Genomic DNA, 23,325 nt, shown 5'->3' with positions numbered 1-23,325 from the left:
AATCAAAACAGCCATGAGGCAGAGCTGATTAGATATTTGGGAACTGCTGAATCTCCTAATCATTCCCATCTTTATCTCTGTGTCTCTGTTGCTTTCAATCTTCTCATTCTGCAGATCAAATCAGAGGAACGTTTCATCCGCACAGACCAGGGCCTGCTGATTCGCACACTTAGCAAGAAGGATTCTGGGATCTACCTGTGCCAGGCGGTGGAGCACGGCTTCATGCAGACACTTCTGAAGGTGACATTGGAGGTCATTGACACCGAGCGCCTGGAGGATCTGCTACACCGGGATGAAGAGGCCACAGCCAGCGTCCCTGCCCCGGATCTTACCCCACCTCAAGAAACTCCCAATCAAAAGTTGTGGTACAGAGACTTCCTGTCTTTGGTCAACCACCCGACTCTGAACAGTGTGGACGAGTTCTGCGAGCAGGTATGGAAAAGGGAGAGAAAGCACAGGAAGCAGAAAGCTCACCTGGTGCAGCAAGTACAAATACACCAGCACCAACAGCAGCAGAAGGTTGCGAACCCTCGCAGCCACATGCACGCTCAAGGACTGGCAGCCAAGTGGAAACACCTGCAAGAGAGGCAGAAGGGACGCAACCGCAGGACCCATGAACTGGAGAGGGCTCCCCGCAGTGTCTGACCCATAACCCTTTGACTTTTAACACCCAAACCTGAAACCACACCCTCATTCTGTAACCTCGATTAACATACCCACGTTTCTCCTTCATACTGAGATACAGACATCTTCCACAAAGACTGGGTAGAAAAGTTAAACTGGAAAAAAAGCTAACACTATCCTGATCTGCTGGCTGGTGTGTCCTGTGCGTGGGCAGCCATGTTTACAGTACGACAGCACAGAGGACCGCGGGGAACGGGATGTTGTATCACGCCAGACCATTTGAGCATATTATCTCAGCTGGCCTCTGTGGCCTGGACACTGCAGAGGGACAATGTCAAACCAGCACAAGAACTGGATACATATACCCACCCTACAGACATGACTGACTCCACGTTGAGATGTCAATGGCATTGTCTCATGGCATGCTAGTTAGGTGTCTTTATCAGTGTGAAACTAAGTAGATACCTAAAAAAAATACCAGATAATTTCTTTTTTTACTTCACAAATATGAAAGAAGAGGAGGTGGGGTTGTATTAAAAACAGTAAATGGACTTACAGTGGAATTACAAGCACAAAATAAGTGAAGCTCATGAAAAGCACAAATGGGATATTTGGTAATTTTTGGTATTATAGATGGTAAATCAGTCAACACAAGAAAGAAAAATGCCCAAACACTGCAAGAAACTGCAAGCAACGGTCACCATTTGTCAACAAATACAACTATGTAGCTAAGATGTGTAAATACTGTATTCTATGACGTCTCCTTATACTAAAGGGAATGGCTTGCAGTCGTCTTGTTGCTTTATGTTGTTTCCCCCAGATAGAAATTTATTTAAGAAAAAGTCTTTGGAAAGCCGTTGTAAACAGGGAGATTTTGTACTAGCCTGTGTGTCTACGCCCTAGATAAGCTTCCCAAACAAAGTCAGGTTTTATTATTCTGTTTTGTTCATCTACTTTTTTGAATCATCAGATTCCTTCCAATGTCAACAGTCGTAAAGTTGACTGTCACTCCATAGGGACGTCTGCCAACTGCATCATCTCAGTGCATGAAATGTCATACTGAGTTCTTCCATGTTCATTTGATTTGTATTCACTTTGTTTCCTCTATATGTGTATTTATTGATATACAATCATGTACATTGTGAAAATATTTTTCAATGTGCAGGGTTTTTTTTTTCTGCTTGGTTTGATTAATCTGATTTACAGGACCAATCTTTTGAAAGAATACTTCACCCACAAAATTACCATTTGTATAAGTATTAGTCATGAAGCAAAGAAAACTTAATTTTTCTTGCATGCCTCCACTGAAAAAGTCCAACATATTGATGTATTGATTGACTGGAGACCACATTTAACAGCAAAACTATATCAAAACACCCGTTTACACTCTTGTACAACTCAGGCTGTTAAAATCCAAGCCTCATTTATTCAGTTGTACGCTCAATACTTCACAAACACATGTATTTTCACTAAAATAAACCTTAGTATTGGAGTCTGGCTTTGAGAGAGCATACATACGTTTTACTTTAGCTTCAGTTTTAAATAGTAAGGTTCTAGCAAAGTGCGTGTTTGTGTTTGGGAAATACTGAGCATATGACCGGATAAATGAGACTTGATTTATACTGCGCGAGTTGTGCAGGAGCTTGTAAACAGATGTTTTGATATAGTTTTGCTGCTAAACATGGTGCCCAATCCATCAATAAAGCTATAGGTTTACCTTTTCCCATGGAGGAATGCAAGAAAAACAACATCTTCTTCACAAATTTAAGGTAGCACAGCATGACCAATGGCATTAGATACTGATGCACAAAGGCATTTTTTGATGCTCTGGGCAACTACCATAGTATAAAGAGCAAGTAAGTCCATATAAGACACACAGGAGTGGAGGTGGATTGGTCAAACAAACTCTGGACTTTTGCCTGGGAGGCCGCTGTTCATGTCTTGTGTGAAATCAAAAATCGGTTTAATTATTATAATAACAACATAGTGTGCTAGCATGTGTAGCATACTATGCTAGCGACATGACATTACATTAGTAACAGACATACTTATTTTAAGCCAAACCATGACATTTTTTCAAAACCTAACCACATACTTTTGTCGCCCAAACTTAAGGAAGTAAGTCTAAAAACAAAGTTTGTACCTATGTTCTAAATTCATTTTGAAAGACACTGCATGAGCAGAAACTGTACATTTGCTCTAACAACAGAAGCTGGAACGGAGCGTAAATTGGCATGCTGTCCCTGACTGTTCAAAGCTGACGCAGGAGGGGTACCTAGCACATCATATGTTGATGTATACAGCCACTTAGAAAGCATTGATATCTGATCAGTTAGGTGTGATTATGTGTTGATATATTTGCTTCCAAAACACATGCATTGACTAAAAATTTGGAGTATTGGAGTCTGGCTTTGAAGAGAGCATACATCACGTTCAGTTCACTTTTAAATAATAAGGGTCGAGCAAAAGTATATGTGTGAAGTACTGAGCATACGACTATGTTGTGCGGTAGTTTGTAAACTGATGTTTTGATATAGTTTTACGTGGTGCCCAGTCAGTCAATAAATGTATATGTTTGCCTTTTTCCATGGAGGCATGTGAGAAATTAGCACTGCATTACCAATGAATATACAAATGGTCATTTTGTGGGTGAAGTATTCCTTTGAAATAACTGTATTATCACAAATACTGTAGTAAGACTGGAAGTTATTTATCAATATCAGTCAATATCACATGCATTACCTACATATCAAATGCACTGAGCAATAACCCAGTATCCATACTGTATTTTTCTTTCACATTTATTGCCTCATATTCATATTCTTCACAGGCAGCGCAGTGTAACAACTTCATCTCACTGCATGTTACATAAAAACGAATTTTGTCTGATTATAACAATCCTTTATTATACAATGCACCAACACAAACCTGGAATGTAGCTGTGAACATTATGTAAATATAAATACTATGGTCTATGTTTGACAAGTATGACACTGTGTACTAGTGCATGTGAATACTATTGTAGTGTTCCTGTTTTGCTATAGCAATGATATACTAGTCTGGTGTTGTCACTGTTATTCTGTTGTTTGCTTATGCAGTACACAATATTAACTATTTCAAAGATGTACATACTATTTCTGTTAGGACTCTAAACTGTATAATTGATCATTCCTGAGGTAGGTATTCATAAAAAATAATATAAACAAGATCTAAACAGGATCTCGTTGTGGATTTTAACATCCACAGACCCGTTAATGACGGCGAACAACAACATTGAACAATGCCAACTGAGCATTGCAACACATCAGTATGTCAGATGACCTTGTCTAGTGAGTGTTTACAAACCTCATCTGCTTTTTCGGAAGCCACGATGGAGGAAGATGAGAAACAGCTGGAGCCACCCGTGAGAGAGCTATTTAAGGCTAACAGGACAAGATCAACACCAGAGCTGTGGAACTTTCAGTAGAGATGGGCATATGATAACATCATCATGATAAAGAGAAAATATAGGGTGCCTCACTGCGTCTGTCTTGGACATACATACAGTGGACGTGAGGAAATGAAGTGCTGCTGCTGCTGCTGCTGCTTTTTGGCATGATGATGATGTTGGTGATGTATTCTACTGATCTAATAAATGTCTCTTCATGAAGTGTTGGTTTCATTAAATCTATTTTTAATGTGCTGTGTCCTGCTGCTATCATGGTATGTGGTTAGTGGAAAGAAAATTTCACGTAGCGTAGATGATCAGATTAGATGGCGGAGCACCTTGCTGCATACATTTCCATATTAATGAGAAAAACTTTTACAAACTTGTCCTTAATATTGAAGTTTATTTAATTAGCTATTATATCAGAAGAAATAAACTTTACTGACGCCAGAGAATAGGCTAATTAATGATTGAATTAACAAGTCATTAACATAACCGATAATATATTAAAAATCTAAGTAGGTAAGAAAGAATATCACTCAGCTCAAGAGCTCCTTATGTGTATTGAAAAGCGGAGCTGTGTGCTATGGCATGCCTCAGGCAGTGGAGGAATTACTGTAAGTTATTATGAAGACCTTGATGTGTGATGTGATGTGAATAAAACATGAGGTCCCCTACAGTCTCTCACTGGAGCCCAACTGTTGTATTTGCATACCGAAAAGGAGTTGGTGGTTAAAGATACAGCACAACTTTGGCTCTCAGTGTCTACAACTGAAGCTGAAAACAACAACAGAAAACCAACATCTTGAAATCAAATAGCTCCTCTCCAGGGCTTGACAGAACTTCATGTCAATAGCTCCTGCTCCAAAATATGAACTGTGTTTTACTACTGTCCTCTGGTGGTTTCAATAGGAAAGCACATGTATACCCCATCTGTTTGTATAGCATACAGTGGCATGCAAAAGTTTGGGCACCCCTGGTCAAATGAAGATGAACGGATTTCCCAAAAGCATGGAGTTAAAGATGAAACATTCTTATTATCATTATTTTTGTTATATACAATTTTAGAGTGAAAAAAGGAAAGGCATACCATGAAAAAGTTCAGGCACCCCAAGACATTTGAGCTCTCAGACAACTTTAACAAAGGGTCTCAGACCTTAATTGGTATGTCAGGGTTATGGCTTATTCACATTCATCGTAAGGAAAGGCCAGGTGATGCACATTTCACAGCTTTATAAATGCTCTGACTCCTGAAACCTTGTTCTGACAATCAGCAGCCATGGGCTACTCTAAAAGCTGCCTTGCTCTCTGAAAACTAAAATAACTGATGCCCATTAAGCTGTAGAACACTATAAGACAGTAGCTGTTTCCTTAGTTGGTAATGTAATTAAGACATGGCAGTTAACAAGAACTGTGAAGGTCAAGATGAGGTCTGGAAGACCAAGAACACTCCTGGAGAGCTGCTTGTATGATTGTTAGAAAGGCAAATTAAAACCATTGTTTGACTTCAAAGAACATACAGACAGATTAAGCAGACTCTGGAGTGGTGGTGAACTGTTCTACTGTGCAGCGACACCTGTACAAATATGGCCTTCATTGCGGAGTCATTAGAAGAAAACCTTTCCTGTGTCCTCACCACAAAATTCAGTGTCAGAAGTTTGCAAAGGGAGATCTAAACAAGCCTGATGCTTTTTGGAAATGAGTCCTGTGGAGAAATGAAGTTAAAATAGGACTTTTGGAGGCAGTAAGAAAAGGGATGTTTGGAGAGAAAAAGGGTGCAAAATTTCATGAAAAGAACACCTGTCCAACTGTTAAACACGGAGGTGGATCAATCATGCTTTGGGCTTGTGTTGCAGCCAGTGGCAAAAGGAATGTTTCACAGGTGGAGGGAAGAATGGATTCAGGTAAATTCCTGCAAATTCTGGAAGCAAACATCACAGCATCTGTAAAAAAAGCTGAAGATGAAGAGAGGATGGCTTCTACAACAGGACAATGATCCTAAACACACCTCGAAATCCATAACGGACTTCCTCAAGAGGCACAAAGTGAAGGTTTTGCCCTTACAGTTCCTCAACATAAACATAATTAAAAATCTGTGGACAAACCTCAAAAGACTCACAGAATTAAAAGCCTTCTGCAATGAAGACTGGGTGAAAATCCCCCAAACAAGAATTGAAAGACTCTTAGCTGGATACAAGAAAGTATTTAGAAGCTGTGATACTTGCTAACGGGGCTGCTACTAAGCACTGACCATGCAGGGTGCCCAAACTTTTGCTTCAGGCAGTTTCTGATTTTGAAACTGTTAAAGATTTAAATTAAAAAGTATTTTTTCTTAAAATGTTGAAGAAATGTTTCATCTTTAACTTCATGCCTTTTGGAAATCAGTTCATCTTCCACTTACTTAACTACTCACAGTAAACGAAATCTTGACCAGGGGTGCTCAAACTTTTGCACGCCACTGTATAGTGATAGCTATAGGTGCTTGGGACAGATATGGCAGTGCTGAGGCTGCAGTTGAAAACACAACAGACTCGCTTTATCACAATAAAGCCTCTGTTGACACATTTGGTGACCTTTGATCTAAGGTCAGAGGTCAGTGAGCATATGTCTCACCTGGGCTTTGACCTTGACCTCTGTAGTCACTTCAACTGCTGCTGTGGGAGCTCATGAGTCAGACACTTCAAAGGGAACATTACTGAGAGGTTCGAGTGCTGATGGTGTCGGCTCGAAGAACACACACACACACACACACACACACACATTTTTGTACTTCTATCTTTGCTAGGACCCTCATTGACATAATGCATTCCCTAGCCCCTTCCCCTACCCTAAATGCCTAACCCCAACCCTTACCCTAACCTAAACCTAATTCTAACCTGAGTCCTAAAACCAAGTCTTAACCCTCAAACAGGCCTTTGAAAATGGGAGGACCAGCCAACAATGTCCTCACTTTGCAAAAATGTCCTCACTCTGTTGCCAAAATATGTTTTTTGGTCCTCACTGAATAGCATGTACAAGTACACACACCCACACAGGCACACCCGCACATGTTTACTTTGGTCACTTTTGGGGAAAACACATAGACTTACATTAATTTCCTGGAGACTTACCCTAATCACTACTTGCCTAACACAAACACTAACCACTGACCCAAAACTCAGCTTTTTATGAACTGGGGCCACAGCTTTTGTCCCCAATTGGACAAGCTGTCCCTAGTTTGCTGGTCTTTTGTCTGAAATGTGTCCCCAAGGTAGCCATACCCTCACACATGCTCCCTTTGTGACCCTGCTCTTGACCATGGTCTGGCACCGGTAATTAGTGATCCGAAGTCAAACTCCTAACATCACAGGGTGGACACAAGTATGTGTACTATAACATATGCTATAGCAATATTTAGTTTTGATTACTATGACATCATAATAGATCTTGGCAGTAACATTTATCCCCACAAAGCAAAAATGCAGACAGTGCTTAAGTAGAAACAGAGACAGATGGATGGATGCTAAATTGCAGCATACAGTACACACTTTGATCATGTCATCATCAAAGCAAAGTAGAGCTTTTTCAGAGCTTTACCCCGTCTGTCTCTAACACTAAAATCCTTGATAGGATTGTGCTTTGGCATTCAAGTCTGTAACACAGAGCATGACTGCCCTCCGGTGGCTGAAGGGGACTTCTTTCGATCCGGTTCAATTCCTGCATCCCACTCTGTCTGATGGAAAATAGCTGCTCCCCCTCCTTGACTCAGAGCCAAAGCTATGGATGAGTGAGAAGGACCGCCCTGACACTCACACAAAGGACCACTAGACTCAATGGAAAAACTGACACATGAGGGACACAGTGGGAGAGCAAGAATACAGAGATTAGAGAGAAGTTAATGACCTTCTTGCTGCTTTTATTGCACTGAAACTGCTCTGTTACCTCGGGGACTGTTTGTTTGTGAAGTTATTTTTTTTAATCAGAAGTTTTGAACACATCTATAAGCATTTGACTTTTAGTTATTACAGTTCAATTTAATTCACCTGTGTTAAATTAAACTCAAAGAGCTTTTCTTTTTTGTGGGGCTGATACAAAACATAAGATAAAGTACATTCAGTGGGTATGGGAAAGAAAATCTGACTGCATTGATTGCATGTAATGTAGACGCAGAATAAGTGAAGAGAGTTTCAATAAAACTTGAGTGCGATAACTCATCTTGTCTGATTCATCATGTGAAACTCGTCTTTCCCAGGAACACTCTTCCACAGAAAGGTGAGGATTCGGAGTCATCTGGCAGGCAGCTGAGCGAATATATAAGATCACATGTTTGCATGCAGACACACACAATGCATCTGACTCTTTTCCTCAGACACTCATCATCTTTTTTACTGCCACTGCATCCTTTAACTGCCGCTGTGGGGAAGAGGCATCGGTGTATTCCCTCCTATCATGAGGCTTGGAAAAAGTGAAATGGAGCGGAGATGGAGTCATTTAATCTTACACTGGTGACAATACACCGGGTTGATGCTTCACTAGGCCCAGTGGGGTTCTGCTGGAGACATGTACACACATGCACATATCAGCGGTGCGTTCCAGCTGGTCTGTTCTGGAGCACCTTGAGAGATGACACGCTGGTTTATCTGGAAGATTGATGGAAAATTCCAAAAGCAGAAGATTCAGCACCAAGTTTTAGCATGCTCATCCACATATTTGTTGATGTTTGGATCATAATGCAAACAGCAGACATGGATACTCCCAACATCTGAACTCTTTCCCTAAAGGAGGAAACGCCACACAGCTGCAAGCTGTGGAGGGAGCTGCGTCTCCCTCAGAGCCCCAGTACAGCCAAACATGACCCACTCAGCGACAACATGTCTGACATTTACTCAACTTAAGAAGGGACCCCTGACAGTGTGCAGCCCATTAGCCAGGCAAGAAATAACATTCGTATGTCATTCCCCTGCTCTGCCACCTTATAGCAGAGCGTGGTGTATCACAGCTCTCTCAGAGTGAGGTAATGATCTATCTATTCCTTTCCCTCCAGCTGTCACTTATCAGAGGCTTGTAGATTTCTGGCAGTGTCCCTGTCTGCGTCATTGAGTCAACACTGATGGTGGAAGTGTGTGTGTGTGTGTGTGTGTGTGTGTGTGTGTGTGTGTGTGTGTGTGTGTGTGTGTGTGTGTGTGTGTGAGTGTGTGTGATCTAAAGTTATTTTCTGGAAAACTTAATTTTGCAGTTTGAGAGGTGGGGGTTACTAGATCAGCGAAGGATAATGCTTTGAAGCATGATCAGGTTTGTGTGTGTCTGTGTGAGCTGCTCTCCATCAGAGTTTGGTAGCGTGTTAGTGTGTCTGCAAGAAGGGGCACATCCCCTGCCTGGGGTAAAACAGAGGACAGAGTATTTAACCGTGGCAGCTTGGCAGCGTTAGTGCTGGTGGTGTGCTGTGCAGTTGGCAGGAACCTCCAGTGTCTCTCTGCTATGAGTGACTGCATGGCACAAGAGGTTTAGACTGGTGGTATGACAACAACTTTAGCTCATTTCCTTTGTGGAACAGACCCGCTCTGATGTTTTTTTATGGCTGTCATATACTCATTGTGTAGTCTACTTACTCTTATGGAACAAACATGTATTTTAAGATATAATACGCATTACAGACTTTATATTTATTTTACAATACATGCCAGTGTATCATAACTTATGAAGGAAACATAAGAACCTGTTTTCTTCCATGCGTATACAGTATTTCACATAAAAGGTATATCATGCAGGATTTTCAAGACTCATACAGATGTAGTCCCTTTCAGTCACCACTTATTTCTGTCTGCAAAAACTCAGCCCTCTGCCTGTATTCTCATATTTTCTTTTTCTTTGTGGTTCAGCACCTTTATGGGCGTGTACCCCCATTGTGCTCAGGTGAGGTCGAGGCTTTATAAAAACGTAGTGACCAGGTGTCAGACCATCAGCAGCAGGCAGTGCCAAAAAAATGCAAATATAGTGAGGCGAAATGCCAAACCAAAGTGAATCTGGGGTTGGCGTTTACTTTCACTTTCAACTTCCACTCCCAACTTGTTAAATATAGATGCTTAGTTGGTGGCCCTTGATGTCAGACACTGACGCAAAGAGGCACCCTTTAGTGGCATTATGAGACACACTGGGTGGCGGCATTTTTTAATGCTTTGGGCAACTACCATAGTATAAAGAGCAATAAAGTCCATGTAAGACCGGCAGGAGTGGAAGTGGATTGGTCAAACAAACTCTGGACTTTTGCCCGGGAGGCTGCTGTTCATGTCTCGTGTGAAACCAAAAGTCAGTCAGCAGCATAGTGTGTTAGTATAGTGAGGCATGTCACTTGATGTTACATTACGTTAGTAACAAACCTACTTATTTTTAGCCAAACCTTGAAAAGTCTTTTGATAAACCCAACCACATACTTTTGTTGCCTGAACCTAAGGAAGTAAATCTATAATCAAAGTTTTGTACCCATGATCTAAGTGGCCCCTTTTACACTGCCAGATTTTCCGCGAGTGTTGGGCCATTTTGCCAGCAGGCTGCGAGCATTTAGACATACAGTGCTGGATTGGCGAGTTGAACGGAGGTGCCCAATTTTCCGCCTCGTAGGGGTAAACATATTGGAGGAACCCTTTTAGTTTAAACAGACCGAGGCGGCCTTCCGCAACGGGAGGGGCTGTTGATGACTTGTGGGAGGAGCTATTGATGACACCGTACGTGCGAGCCACTGGCGGTGGATAAACAGGAAACAGCTGATAGCAGGAATTAGCGAGCAGCTAATAGCAAGAGGAAAACGTAAACCTGACAGACACTGTAAAGATGAGCAACTGAGGAGACAAGGAACTGTGCGCCCTCCTTGCCCTCGCAAATGAGGAGGCCATTAACCGTCAGATGACGGGAACAATAAGGAACAGTTATGAGACGACTTACTAGAGAATCACCGAAGGACTGACTAGCCGCGGCTTCTCTCTCACGTCACACGCTGAGCTACACATTTTGTTACTTGCTCACGCCCCCCATTGCCCTGAAAAAGGTGCATTCTGTATAAAGAAAAGTAGGCAGGCGGCATTCTGCCACACTCCCCGATTTTGTTTTTATACTGCCAATGCTGAAAAAAGACTGATTGGGCTTTCCTGCAAATTTGCACAATTCCGGTCTAAAAAGTGCTACTGTCATGTAACATTTGTTCGTTTTATGTTTAGCACCCCCTGCTGACTATTTCTGGTATGACTTTAGAGTAAAGGCACTTAAGAAACTGCCTCTTCCTTGTTTTAATTGGTCAAAACAAACATATGACCTGGGTCATGGTTCATTTCGGCCATCTTTGTTTTGAATGCATGCTAGAGAGGCTCTGCTGAGCATGACCTTTAGAATCTACCTCCATCTATTCATGTAAAGCCTTGGAGAAGCATCATTGGTGAAGTGAACCAATCATTTGTACCATGTGACATTATTGATTGAAATCATTTGATTTTTACATGTGGATGATTACCTTGTAATGCTTTGTGTATACTATTTTGCTGTCAAGGTCAACTTTACTTTACTAGTCATCATTCAAGCCTCTTAGACTTACTGTTTAGCTATCTGTCTATATGTGTACATCAGACAGGCGTACAGAAGGACAGAATACACTGTATGCATTTAATGAGCAGAAACTGTACATTTACTCTGAAAACAGAAGCTGTTTTTGAAAAGAGATCATGCATGTAACAAGTGTAAATTGACACACTGTCACTATATGTTTAAAACTGATGCAAGAGGGGTACCTAGCGTGTCATATATTGATGTGTAGGGCCACTGACTAAGCGTCGATATTTGACGAGTTGGGATTGATAATAATTTAATAGAGAATATGCAGGAATTCTTCACAATATATGAAAAGGACCCACAAGCTGAGCACACACACACAAACACACATCTAAACCTTGTATAAATCACAGCGGCAATGCCAGACTTATAGAAGAAAATCATGTAGAATCATGTACAATAACTGTTAATATGATAAGTATTTAATTGGCTTCCCTTGCGTACAACCGTACACTATAATTTGTGGGCTGTCAAAGGGAAGTGTTTCTATCACAGTTTTGACACTTCACAAGAATAAAACTTGGTATTCAATCAAATGATCTGTCAGTTTTTAATCCCATCAGACATTTGATGACTCGAGGCAGTTTTGGCACATCTCACAGACGGAGTAAACACAAGAAAAGGGAAGTCTTTTTCTTCCCTCACCTTTGCTGGCTCACACTTGACTGATGGAGCTCACTTCTAAACATGCAATTACACTGGAATAAACCATGAATGGTCAATTACTCTTAGTCTGTTTGTAAGCTCCTTGAATTGTTTATCCAGTGGCAATGATGTACAAGCCCAGTAAATCAGTTCATGTGCACAGCGCTCTGTAACGTAATTGTCTAGACAGTCCAGTATTAGCACTGGCGGGAATGTAAGTCTGGGTGATTTTAAGTGTTTATCTCCCACATCACAGTCGCATTTATGAAGGAGAATGTTAAAAGAGTTTATATTAAAAGTCCAGGTTGTAGGATTTAGGGGGATATATTGGCAGAAATGGAACATAATATTCATAACTATGTTTTCGTTAGTGTATAATCACCTGAAACTAAAAATCACTGTGTTTTCTTTACCTTAGAATGAGCCGTTTACACACAGAACAGGTTCTTCACCATGTAGCCTGCCATGTTTTTCTACAGAAGCCCAAAATGGACAAACAAAATGTTGGGTCTAGATAGGGCCATTTTCACATTGACCACCGTTTGTCCTGTCTGTTGGCAAAAGTTTCAGTTCTGCAACCTCACCACTAGATGCCACTAAATCCTCCACACTGTACCTTTAAAGATGATGCAAGAAAAGAAACCGCACATTTTTCAATATTTGTTTATACATCTTTTTATGTTTTCCGTAAAATATGTTGTTGGACTCCAAAAAATGCAAGAAAAAAAGTAGAATAAAAGAAAAGATATCTGATTGTTACGGCGCTGGCTAAAGGGGGTATTAGAGTTTTAGAGGAAAAGCATGAACGCTGCTCAAAGGAGCTGATGAGATGGGCTGAGACAATGGATGACTGCAGCCTCTGACCTGACCTTAGCTGACCCTGACATGGGTCAAAGGTCTGAGCACCACAGAGCAGAGATCAATGTATGCAGAAAAATGTGTCTAGGTAGCCTGCCGTGTGTCTGAGTGTTGCCTGGCTGCTCCCCTCCACATGTCTAATCTGTAACTGATTGAGGTCTGCTTAAGCGAGGTTTTTGGCTGCAGCTCCTGGAACACATCACCCAGTGGAAGGCTTAGCTGTGTGTCATCCCGGCTCAGCCCTGCTTTCAGAATATTAGGAGGATAAAGAATCAGTGACTCTGCATTTAAAAGCAGACGGAGCCAAACTGAATTGTATAAGGTCTGTTTTGAGTTAGGCATGTTAATATAACCATGAGCAAAGACTTTCCCTTAACTTAACCAATTTTTAAAAATTGCTAAAACTTCGCATGAACTTGGATGTATAAACAAATAAATCCCCGTCTCCATCACCATCTCCATCTCCGCTCCCTCCCTCCCTTGCTTCATGGGAAAAATGTGTTGATATAATTTATGATAAATTAGAAACATCGAAACTTAAACATTCAACACCGAAATTCATCTTCGTCAGCATGGACTAGCATTACAGCCATATGCTGGGGAAAACGTGCACCAAACAAACTATACATATGATCTCAGTCTAGATGTAATTAAACCCTTCTGAATCTACTGCACACAGAAGTTTATGTGGCTACTAAGCAGCACTAATGTGCTAACGATACAAATAAATGCACATTTGTAATTAATTTTCTTTGTGGTTTCTTCTGTCAGTTTTCTTTCAAGCTGGAATAAGAAAAACAACATACAGGATACAAGACTATTAGTGATCTTCCTTTGTGCTGAGCAAACAAATTCCATACATTTTACGCAAAACAGCATTGTGCATGCTCAGTCTAGCTGCTGCTGATGCAGAATACGCTCCAAAAAGTTACATAGCTCGGGTTGTTCTTTATTGTTTCACAGTAAAAACTGGTTGCATGTCTAAATTTATCCTGCAAGCTCTTGAACATAATTGTTTTCTCTCTGCAGTTTCCATCACAGAAGCAGAAGGACTGGAACATGATGTTATTGACAGGTTAATAGATCAACAGAGTACTTAATTAGGCCCAGTGGGAAAGTGTCTTGTTACAGTAGCCAAGTCGTGTCAGTCAAGACAAACAAGAGATGCTTAAGGCACAAAGTACAGTAAGAAATAAATTTGACACTCCATCTCACACAGATTTGACAGGTAGTTAAAAAACAGCTGCTGTGAACTTCTCAGATGGTTAACTGACCTATATTGCCGTGGTCTCGATAGCTGTCAGTATGTGCAGATCATTTGGCAGCAAAAGTGTTGTCTAACAGGAGCTTTGATTGCAGGTGTTACCTTCAAGGTGTTTTTTGTCTAAATTTAACCGTTAGCAAACCTTTTCATGTGGTGAACACATAAAAATAGCACATCTGTTTTGCACTGTTGCCACATTATCCAATTAGTGGTCGAGGAAAGAAAATTTCTCAGCCACCGCACATTCTACTTTCTTCACAGTTCATGCCGACAGTGCGAGACTACGTTGATGAGTACACACTGGCGGATGAAAATATGTGACCCCAAACAAGTGTGTTTTGTTCCAGGAAAAGTGTTTGTCGGTTGAAATAAAGTGATGATTTTATTGACTTTGAAAACCCCAGTGTTTACCTCCGGTCCTCCTCACACACTCAGAGGGGATCTTGCCATGGTTTCTGTGGCATTGTTAGTCCAGTAATTACGGACACATGAAGTGACAAACAAAGGCGGTGGAGGTGACGGGCATGAAACAGTTAGACAATGCAGACACCAGCCTGACCGGCACTGCTCTGATTGGTGCCACACTGGCGTCAGTCTGAAACTAGAGCTTATTAATGGGTTTACAGCTTACGGGATTCTCTTTTTTTTATTTGTATGAATTCATTGGTTTGGAACTTGTTTTAGTTGAAGAGAGACACATGTTGAAGTTAAAGGAGTAGTGCGACATTATGGGAAATCCTCTTAACCCCTTTCTTATGGATGGTTAAGACATTGCAATGGTCTCTCATACCTAAACAACAGTAAAGGTCAATTTCCACTGACTTTCAAAAAAACTTGTATGATCGGCCCAGAAATGATCTTTATTACTGTTCTAGTGGTCTCAGTTTAAAACACGTCCTTAATGTCATGAAACGGTCACAGTTCACCTCCAAAACTACCTGGTTAGGTTCAGGCAACTGAACTACATCGTAAGGTTTAAGAAAAACATCATGGTTTGCATGCTACACGTACAAGCATACTCAGTAATATTGCTATTAAAAAATGTCAACGTGGACTTCGGGACATGTGCACCAGTCACAGTCACTGAAAGTTCTGTGTTTGTTGGATCAGTCCACCAATGCTCTCGCCCACTCTGTGGGGGCTTCTTCAATATTTGTACAACATTGCACGAACTTTGTCACTTTTCATGCTACGTCACATCACTTCCTTCTCTGCTCCTGTACTAATTACCACGGCCACTAGACGATGCCACCTTACAAAAAACATAAACATGGGTTGTAATAAGATATTTGCACAGTTGACATATGTGGTTGGTGAACAGGGGCTGCAAGATTGTTACCACTCCTGTGTCTCTATGGTGAATATAAAGCTGCTGCCGGAAGCCAGTAAACGTAGCTTACCAAAACAAGTGGAAACAGGAGGAATATATCCCTTTGTAAAACCCCAATGTGTCCTTTTTACACTTTTGTTTTTGTCGAGGTAATGGGTAGGGCTGTTCCCAACCAAGAATTTTCCTTGCCGACCAATAGTCATCATTTAGGGCCATTACTAGTCGCCAGGATGTTTATGAAATTAATCTAATTATTAAATGATATATTTTGGGCGGGGCAACACAATGGTTTGAGTTGAAGGTGTGAGAAAGAATAGTATCAGTAACACCATACTAATGAACCTACATTAATATAGGCCTATATTTTATCTACAAGTGCATGTCACACACTGAGCGAGCCGCCTGTTAATGACGCTGTCGGCAAAGCAGTAATGATTGTGCTAAGTGGCTAATGGGCATGTAGCTACTTACATGTTTCAGATGATACGTCATGTTTGTATTCAACAACTGAGTTCACATATCACCTTGGGTTTGTCCTTCGCCTTCTCAAAATGATCCCACACTTTGGATTTCCTGTCCAACATGCTATTAACTATCCTGTGGAATAACTGCAGGTACCAGCCCTGGAAATTAGAGGCTGTACACATGCCGCGTCTTTAACCACCTGGAAACGCGAGGTTGGGCACTGGGTGCTACTCTTGTACCTTTTTTTGTACCAGCAGGTTGAGTCTGAGGTTGCTAAGCAACCTTAACAAGCATTGTATAGCCTATTTAACTGAAATCCTGAGCAACCAGGTGCTGTTTATAAGTGCATAGGCCTGTCATCTGTGGGACAGATGTAAAGCTCTGAGTAACCCTGCATTAACATGATCAACTTTTCCGTGTTTATCAGACTGAATATTTACGGAAGAAGGGAAAGATATCTGTCGGCTGTGATTAGTTTGGTCTGTCTGACTGCTGAGCATGGCCTCTTCCTGTGTCCTTTCAAACTGAATTCCCACATGGTCCAGTCATATAGGTTTTGATTTATTTTGACAAGGCGCAGCTCCTGATAGAGTTTCACGTTTGTTTTTGTTTTTTTCTCTGCAACTAAGCAACCAATGAACCAATGGTCGACTAACCTTTGGTCGACTATTAGGGGGCAGCCCTAGTAATGGGTCAATTAGGGATCTTAAAAGGTGGTTTAGTTACATTTGCATGGAGCCAGGTTAGCTACTGGCTGTAACTTCATATTTATTATACAGACAATAGAGTGCGAGAAAGTTGATAAGCATGATCCAAAGGTCATTAAAAGGTTGATACTGCCTACTGTATTCTTCTGTATGCACATGCACACACAACTGTACGCATACTGTATCTTTTGTTTCTCTGGAATATGTCTCCTTGTGATCTAAACAATTACTAAAGGTTATTAATCACAGTTAGGGAGACATGTAAACTCAGTGACATCCGCAGATGTATTAACACGGGATTTGACACGGGTCACTGATAGTGTCATTCAAAGCAGTCAGAGTGATATATTGTAGGTTAACAGGTTAACTGATAGTTCTGCCAGACACAAAAGCACATCTGTAACAAGCATTAGCCCCGATAGCCTCCACCCAATCCTCATCTTCCCACTCACATTCTTACTCATGTTTGACGACGACAAACACACCGCACGTCAGTGTGTAAGCATCGGATGCAGCTGAAGAGAAACTTAGTATTGAAGGTCGTCTCACACCTTTGTCCTCTTGATAATCAAGGCCTGAGTTCAAACAAGAACAAGGTGTTGATGTGAAGCGTGTCTAGCATTTGTAAGAGGAAGAAATGCAGGGAACAACAGACACAAGCCCATAATTTACCAAGAGGCAAATACCAGCCAACAGATCAACAGATACACCCAAAGTATGACTCACGCTCTTGATTCACGGATGTGGATACTGTATGTGCTGCTTTTTCAAGCATTTGGTCTCCATTAGACTAATTTTGTTTTCAGTTTGTGTCTTTCTACATCAAGCTGGGGTTTCTTTTTTCGTATGGTTGAATGTTTATTTGTCAGATTGCTTGAGCAATTAATGTCAGGGCTTGAACACGGAATCGGGCTGTTAGTGGTCACAGGCAATCAATCCATACGGGACTCTGAGGAGCTCGTACTGCTTCTGAGCCACTTCAAAGCAATCTGTCATAAAATGGAGGGAGAAAGAAAGCACCACAGTTTTCCTCTTGCTGCAGCAGCACACGGTGGTCCTGCCCTGCAGCAGGATGGGAACCCTCTGATTCAATTTATGTGTCACTATTCATATTTCATAAACACCGCGGGGTACGCATAAACATATCTAGGCGTCTCACACACGCAGACGTCATGCGCTCACACACACCCAACAGGCAAGTCATGCATTTACACCCGAAGTCACACTGAGAAAAGTTGTTTTGCCAGTTTGGTTAATTTTATGCGGCGAGGTTCTCCAACATGTTGTCTGAATTGATGCAATGTACAACACTGTGTTTCCCCACAGTGATTCCAAACTGCTGTTTTTTTTCCGCATATCCGCCTTTGTGTTGTCCTGAATGAAATGTGTTTGACATTTCTGTGTGGGAACAAATCACAAACCAGTGAGCTAGAAAAAGCAGCCATAAGTGCACATTGAAGGCAGATGTTTAGTCTATACTTGTCACCATTATTATTATATCTATCTTCATTTTGTCCGCTAACAGCAATCAGAGCTGAGAGTGATTAAGACAAATGGTCCAGACAAAAAGTGGACAACATCAAAAAAATCTTGTCAAGCCTGGTTTTTCAATCTTAGACTTTTCTACATAAATACGCTCATGTCACTATGTCAGGCATGACGGATAACAATGCACAGGAGGATATACGGGGAGCTTCCACATGTCTGAACTTTTTCGTCCTGTGCACATATGCAAAAACATGACATAATTCACCTGAGGGCACACAATGCTCATTCAAAAGGACAAACCTGCACAAACACCTGTAGATTATGTGTCGGTTACCATGATGATGAATGAGAATACACATGAGGCCAGATGGTCACTTCCACATATCACTCCAGAGGCGTAATCCATTCCTCCTCTTCAGCATCTGTGACTACAGAGCGCTGGCCTGGGCTGTGTTTCCCATTACTTACTCTATAACTGAGAAATATGCCCTGAGCGCTGAATCACAGGAAGCAAAGGAAGCCAAAATGGTGGCCACATAGAGACTGGGTTGTGGTTTTGTAACTATCTAAAGGCTGGATGATGCATTGTGGTTTCTGGCATTATATTTGGCAAAGACAGAATGTATTTACCACGCTTTGGTGCCACGGACATTCAAGCGAAACGTGCACCTACTTAGGGCCTCACCTGAGGGTTAGCAGCACTCAGTGGGAGTCATGTTAGGAAATAATGGGGTGTAACAGAATATATGCAGACCTCTTTCCACTCCTCCATAAACATATGTTAAATATGGTTATGTATGATTTCATACGCGTGAAGGTGTGCACTCTGGGTTTTATACCATAATGTTCGCACTCAGCAGATACAGCCAAGCCAACCATAACACACCTGGCTTCTCAGTCAGGGAAGGCCCACACTTCTTCTCTGCTTCCTCTCTCCCACTTCGTTCATTTGTGGCTAACACTGGCTCCCTCTCGCTGCTGGGTATCGTACACAATGCAACACGAGCTTCCTGATAGCATCTCCAAACCACACTGCAAACATGATAAACATTTGTGTGAGTAGGTGAGGTTTTGTTACCTGGCCACATAAGCTATATCGCAGACCACTGGCTCCCAAGATGGAGGTGCCGACCCCACTTAATGGTCCTCGAAGCTTCACAGGGGGTCACAGGGACTTCTTCATTTTAAGGGGGGTCAGAAAACTTCTTTTTTCCTTCAATATACAGTAGGCCTATATCTCTCATTTAATGTATTTCTGTGAGGAAAACTAAATGAAATTATGTTTAAAGTTTAGATTACTATTTAAGATATAAACTTAAGTCTCACAGGATAAGGACAAGGTAAAGACCTGAACACAAGCTCTATCAACAGAGCATTCCCTCTCTGCAAAACAGCCTCATCGTGCATGAGAAAAGTACCCAGTTCTAACAACCAATGAGATAATAGAACAATGGCCAAGCATCAAGGCTAACGTTATGCGTCAAAAGATATGCTCCTATTATTTTCATTGGTCAATCCATCACCGGCGGCAGCTCCAGCTCCAGTACCAGCTCCTTTTCTCTGCTCCTATGGCAGCTCGACACCTCTCCTCACCATTGATGCATAAAGAGAACACTGTAGCTGTTGCTGTGTCTAGTGTGTGACAAAGAATGGATGAGGAGAGACTTGTTGAGGTCGATAAATATCCCAAGCTAAACAATCTACAGTCCCGACATTATAAAGACAATAGCCGACAAGACATTGCGTGTCGAGTCATAGCTCTGGAGAGCTGCTCCTCTGGTGAGAAATCAGTTGTTATTAAAGGTGTCCACATATGATTTTAAGCTAACACAGAGGTGGAAGAGGTACAGATCTTTCAGTAAAGGTAGTAATAACTTTGTGTGGTCATCTGTTAACAAGCTGCAGCATGACGTGTCTGGTGTATGCTATGGGCAGCACTTGACGCGTATCACATGATGCGTCGGCATCTGTGTATTTTCAGCTTCAGGAAGTAGAAAACACTGATTTTTCCAAAAAATGAAGTCTAAATTTTTTTTATTTATTTTTCACAATAAGGCATATTTACCTCATTGTCAAAAATAAATGAAAAATAAACAAAACACATACAGAAAACTGTATAAAAAGTTTCTAAAAATATCAGATGCAATATTCACAGGAAATAATCTGCTCAAAGTTTATCCAAATTGCCTGTTTTACACAAACTTCCTGCAGTTATTGCGTTCACTATGTGGGTTTATTGTACAGTTCATCAGTAGTTCTGTACTGTTATTGTCATGCACTGAAAATACAATTAAATATTCATAAAATACATCACTCAGTCTGGGGCTGTCAGTCTACTGATAAAATAGTGGCCCCTTAAGGAAAAGAGCAAGCGAAGAGTGCTACCTGCCGTCAAAGTCTGACTGATGTGTCCGTGGCCGGTGTGTGCCGCGGGGACAAACCTCACTGGCCATATGATAGCCACCTGTGTAAACGGCTGGAGTATCTAGTGGCTCTGAAACACTGGATCCTCAGAGTGCTGCTTCTGTTGCCGCGGGAGACAAGGGGCCTGACCTCTCTATAGCGAGGGGAGCCCAGCAGGCGCTCAGTGGTAGACATACACAAACTTACACAGTTTCATGCATAAATGCATGTACACATTTTCACCCGGTTAACTATATCATGTTTTTTATCTCGTTATTTCCTTTTCCTCCAATACTGTAACTGTGCAGTTCAGTGCACGAAGCTGTGAGACACTTGCATGGGCATTAACAGTGTGTATGTTGGGGGGCGGGAGGAGTGTCTGTCTCTGTGGGTCAACACAGGAGGCGAGGGAGGCTTCTGTTGAACAGGGGCGGATATTGACACAGCATTAACATGAATGAAAATATTTTCTGTGTTCAGAGAGCATGAAAGGAACGCCGCCAGACGTTTGGACATGGCCTATTCAAACAAACGCTAGACATCAGCACTCAATCAAGCAGTCTTTTCACACACACGGCGGCTTCCTAAAACAGCCGCTAAAGGAAGGTGGCATTTAGCGACGCGACGGGCTGCAGGTCCGACCATGAAACTTGACGCATTCACAGGACTCAGATAGTGCGGAGGAAAATCTCTGCAGTGCAGTACACGCTGAATAAATATTCTAGGTATTGTTGGAATCCCAGGGACGAACGTAAGAGGACAGAATTTCAATGGAGGTGGAAAGAAAGTGGGTGTACGGCTGCTGTGTGGGAGTGCTGCATGGCAGGGCCCTTGGTGCAAGCTACTCGCACAGTCAGAATCATACTAATGGAAACATCAAGGGCTGAAAGTACAACACAAATCAAGAAAAGGGGAGGGAGGCAGGGACAGTTATAAAGGTTGGGGATCTGGGGGATTGAGCTGTTGCTGTTTCTGGTCTGAGGCAGATTTCTGACTGATTACTGCTATTAGGCTGGGCGAAGGAAGGAGAGACCCATTGAGTCACAGAGGGGCCGATGTGAGTAAGTGGATGCTGTGCCCACTGGCCTGTGTGCATTAGCCTCTTTAAATGGCTATCAATCTGAGGTAGTGGCTTAAGAGATCGGAAATGAACATCTTCCGGCGCACCTTTCACCGGGACGCGAGGCTAAAATATGCTATTAAGTTCACACTGATGAAACTGTGTGTCACAGTGGGTCAGATAGTGTCAGCTCCATGGGAAGATGACGTTGAACAGTTGTCTCAGCCTCGACGACAGATGAGGGTCTATAATTGCACCAGGCAGTGGAATAACAGAGATAGTGTACGAGACCTCCACAAAGCACAAAGTCCTTCTGTTCTGGCAGGGAACAGGTGCAACGTGGGAGTTGGAGTCATCAGATCTCAGGGTGGTGCAAAGGGGGTGGGGTTGCAGCTGCTACAGCCTAATGGAATCATGTCAAATTCTGCATTACTATATGTGTCTTAATATACAGGCTTGGGTGCACGTTCACACTAGGCATGTGTCGGTCTCCTGTTTATTCAGAAATATGTGCTTGCTTTGTCTCTGCATGAGTTGGTGCAGCTTTATTTTTGCCGTTAATCACCGTCGATCCAAATTATGAGTACTACCACGAGGAAGTGTTCTCACAAGCTCCCCGTTTTGCAAAATAAAAAACACTCACACCACAAAATGAACCAGACTTGTGGAATGCTCCCATGTTAGGGATCAGCATGACTTAATGTTAGTGTCACCACACAGCCATGAGAAAGAGACAGAGAGAAACAGATGTATCGCAGAGGGCTTTACGGGAGACAGACAACGCTCTGCTCCAGTAACTGGACGCCTGTGGGACTTTCCTATGGGATATGTGCAAATTCAATAGTGACTCGAGTCACATCATGTAGCGTACATTGCTTTTTTTCCTCTTTTTGAGTGTGTGTGGCTGCTAATCAGATTCAGAAAGCTGCGGACCTTGAGACAAAACAAAAAACCACAAGGACAAAATATACGACTGCATGTCAATGAGTTCAATGTTAATATTTTCCTCACGCACAGGTACACACACTCAAACAGAGGTAATTCATTTAGGCAGAATACAGTAGCAGAAAAAGTGAAAAGCCAGGCATATTATGAGACATTAAGGAGGCAGAAACTAATGACTAGGTTTTTACAGAGGTGTGAGAGATGGGTGGATAGATAAACAGGAGGAGAGACTAAATGGGCAGGGCATGAAAGGAACCTTGTACATGAAAATCCATGGTAACAGTGATAATGACTATCCACATGGAAACAAACACAAAGATAGTAATAATTGAAAATGAAAGACTTGCCAGAGTAAAGAGGCTGAAAACCTTGGCTCGGGTCTATGTTAATGCAGTGGAGGTAGGAGCAAAAAGGAGGTGGGCAAGGAGAGAGGAGAAGCAAGGGGTGGTCTGTGGAGTGACATGAGGCAGTATTTCTTAAAGGAGAGCCGGGGAGTCTTTACAGAGCCTGCCTGGGAGACACAGCGCACTTAAT

At 41.9% G+C, this 23,325-nt stretch overlaps 1 protein-coding gene across 1 annotated transcript in view; it reads left to right on the top strand.

The window, feature by feature from the left end:
- sema3ab (sema domain, immunoglobulin domain (Ig), short basic domain, secreted, (semaphorin) 3Ab) overlaps nt 1-4,265 on the top strand; it is a 33,625-nt gene extending 29,360 nt beyond the window's left edge. The window contains exon 17 of the mRNA XM_050073485.1: nt 115-4,265. Coding sequence (XP_049929442.1) covers nt 115-645 — 531 coding nt within the window. The 3' untranslated portion in view covers nt 646-4,265. The remainder of the gene's footprint in view (nt 1-114) is intronic.
- Nucleotides 4,266-23,325: the final 19,060 nt, after the last annotated feature.

Source organism: Epinephelus moara, chromosome 20 (assembly GCF_006386435.1).
Source record: "Epinephelus moara isolate mb chromosome 20, YSFRI_EMoa_1.0, whole genome shotgun sequence".
In the NCBI taxonomy this organism is placed as follows: Eukaryota; Metazoa; Chordata; class Actinopteri; order Perciformes; family Serranidae; genus Epinephelus; species Epinephelus moara.
This window is presented reverse-complemented; position numbering and strand designations above follow the sequence as displayed.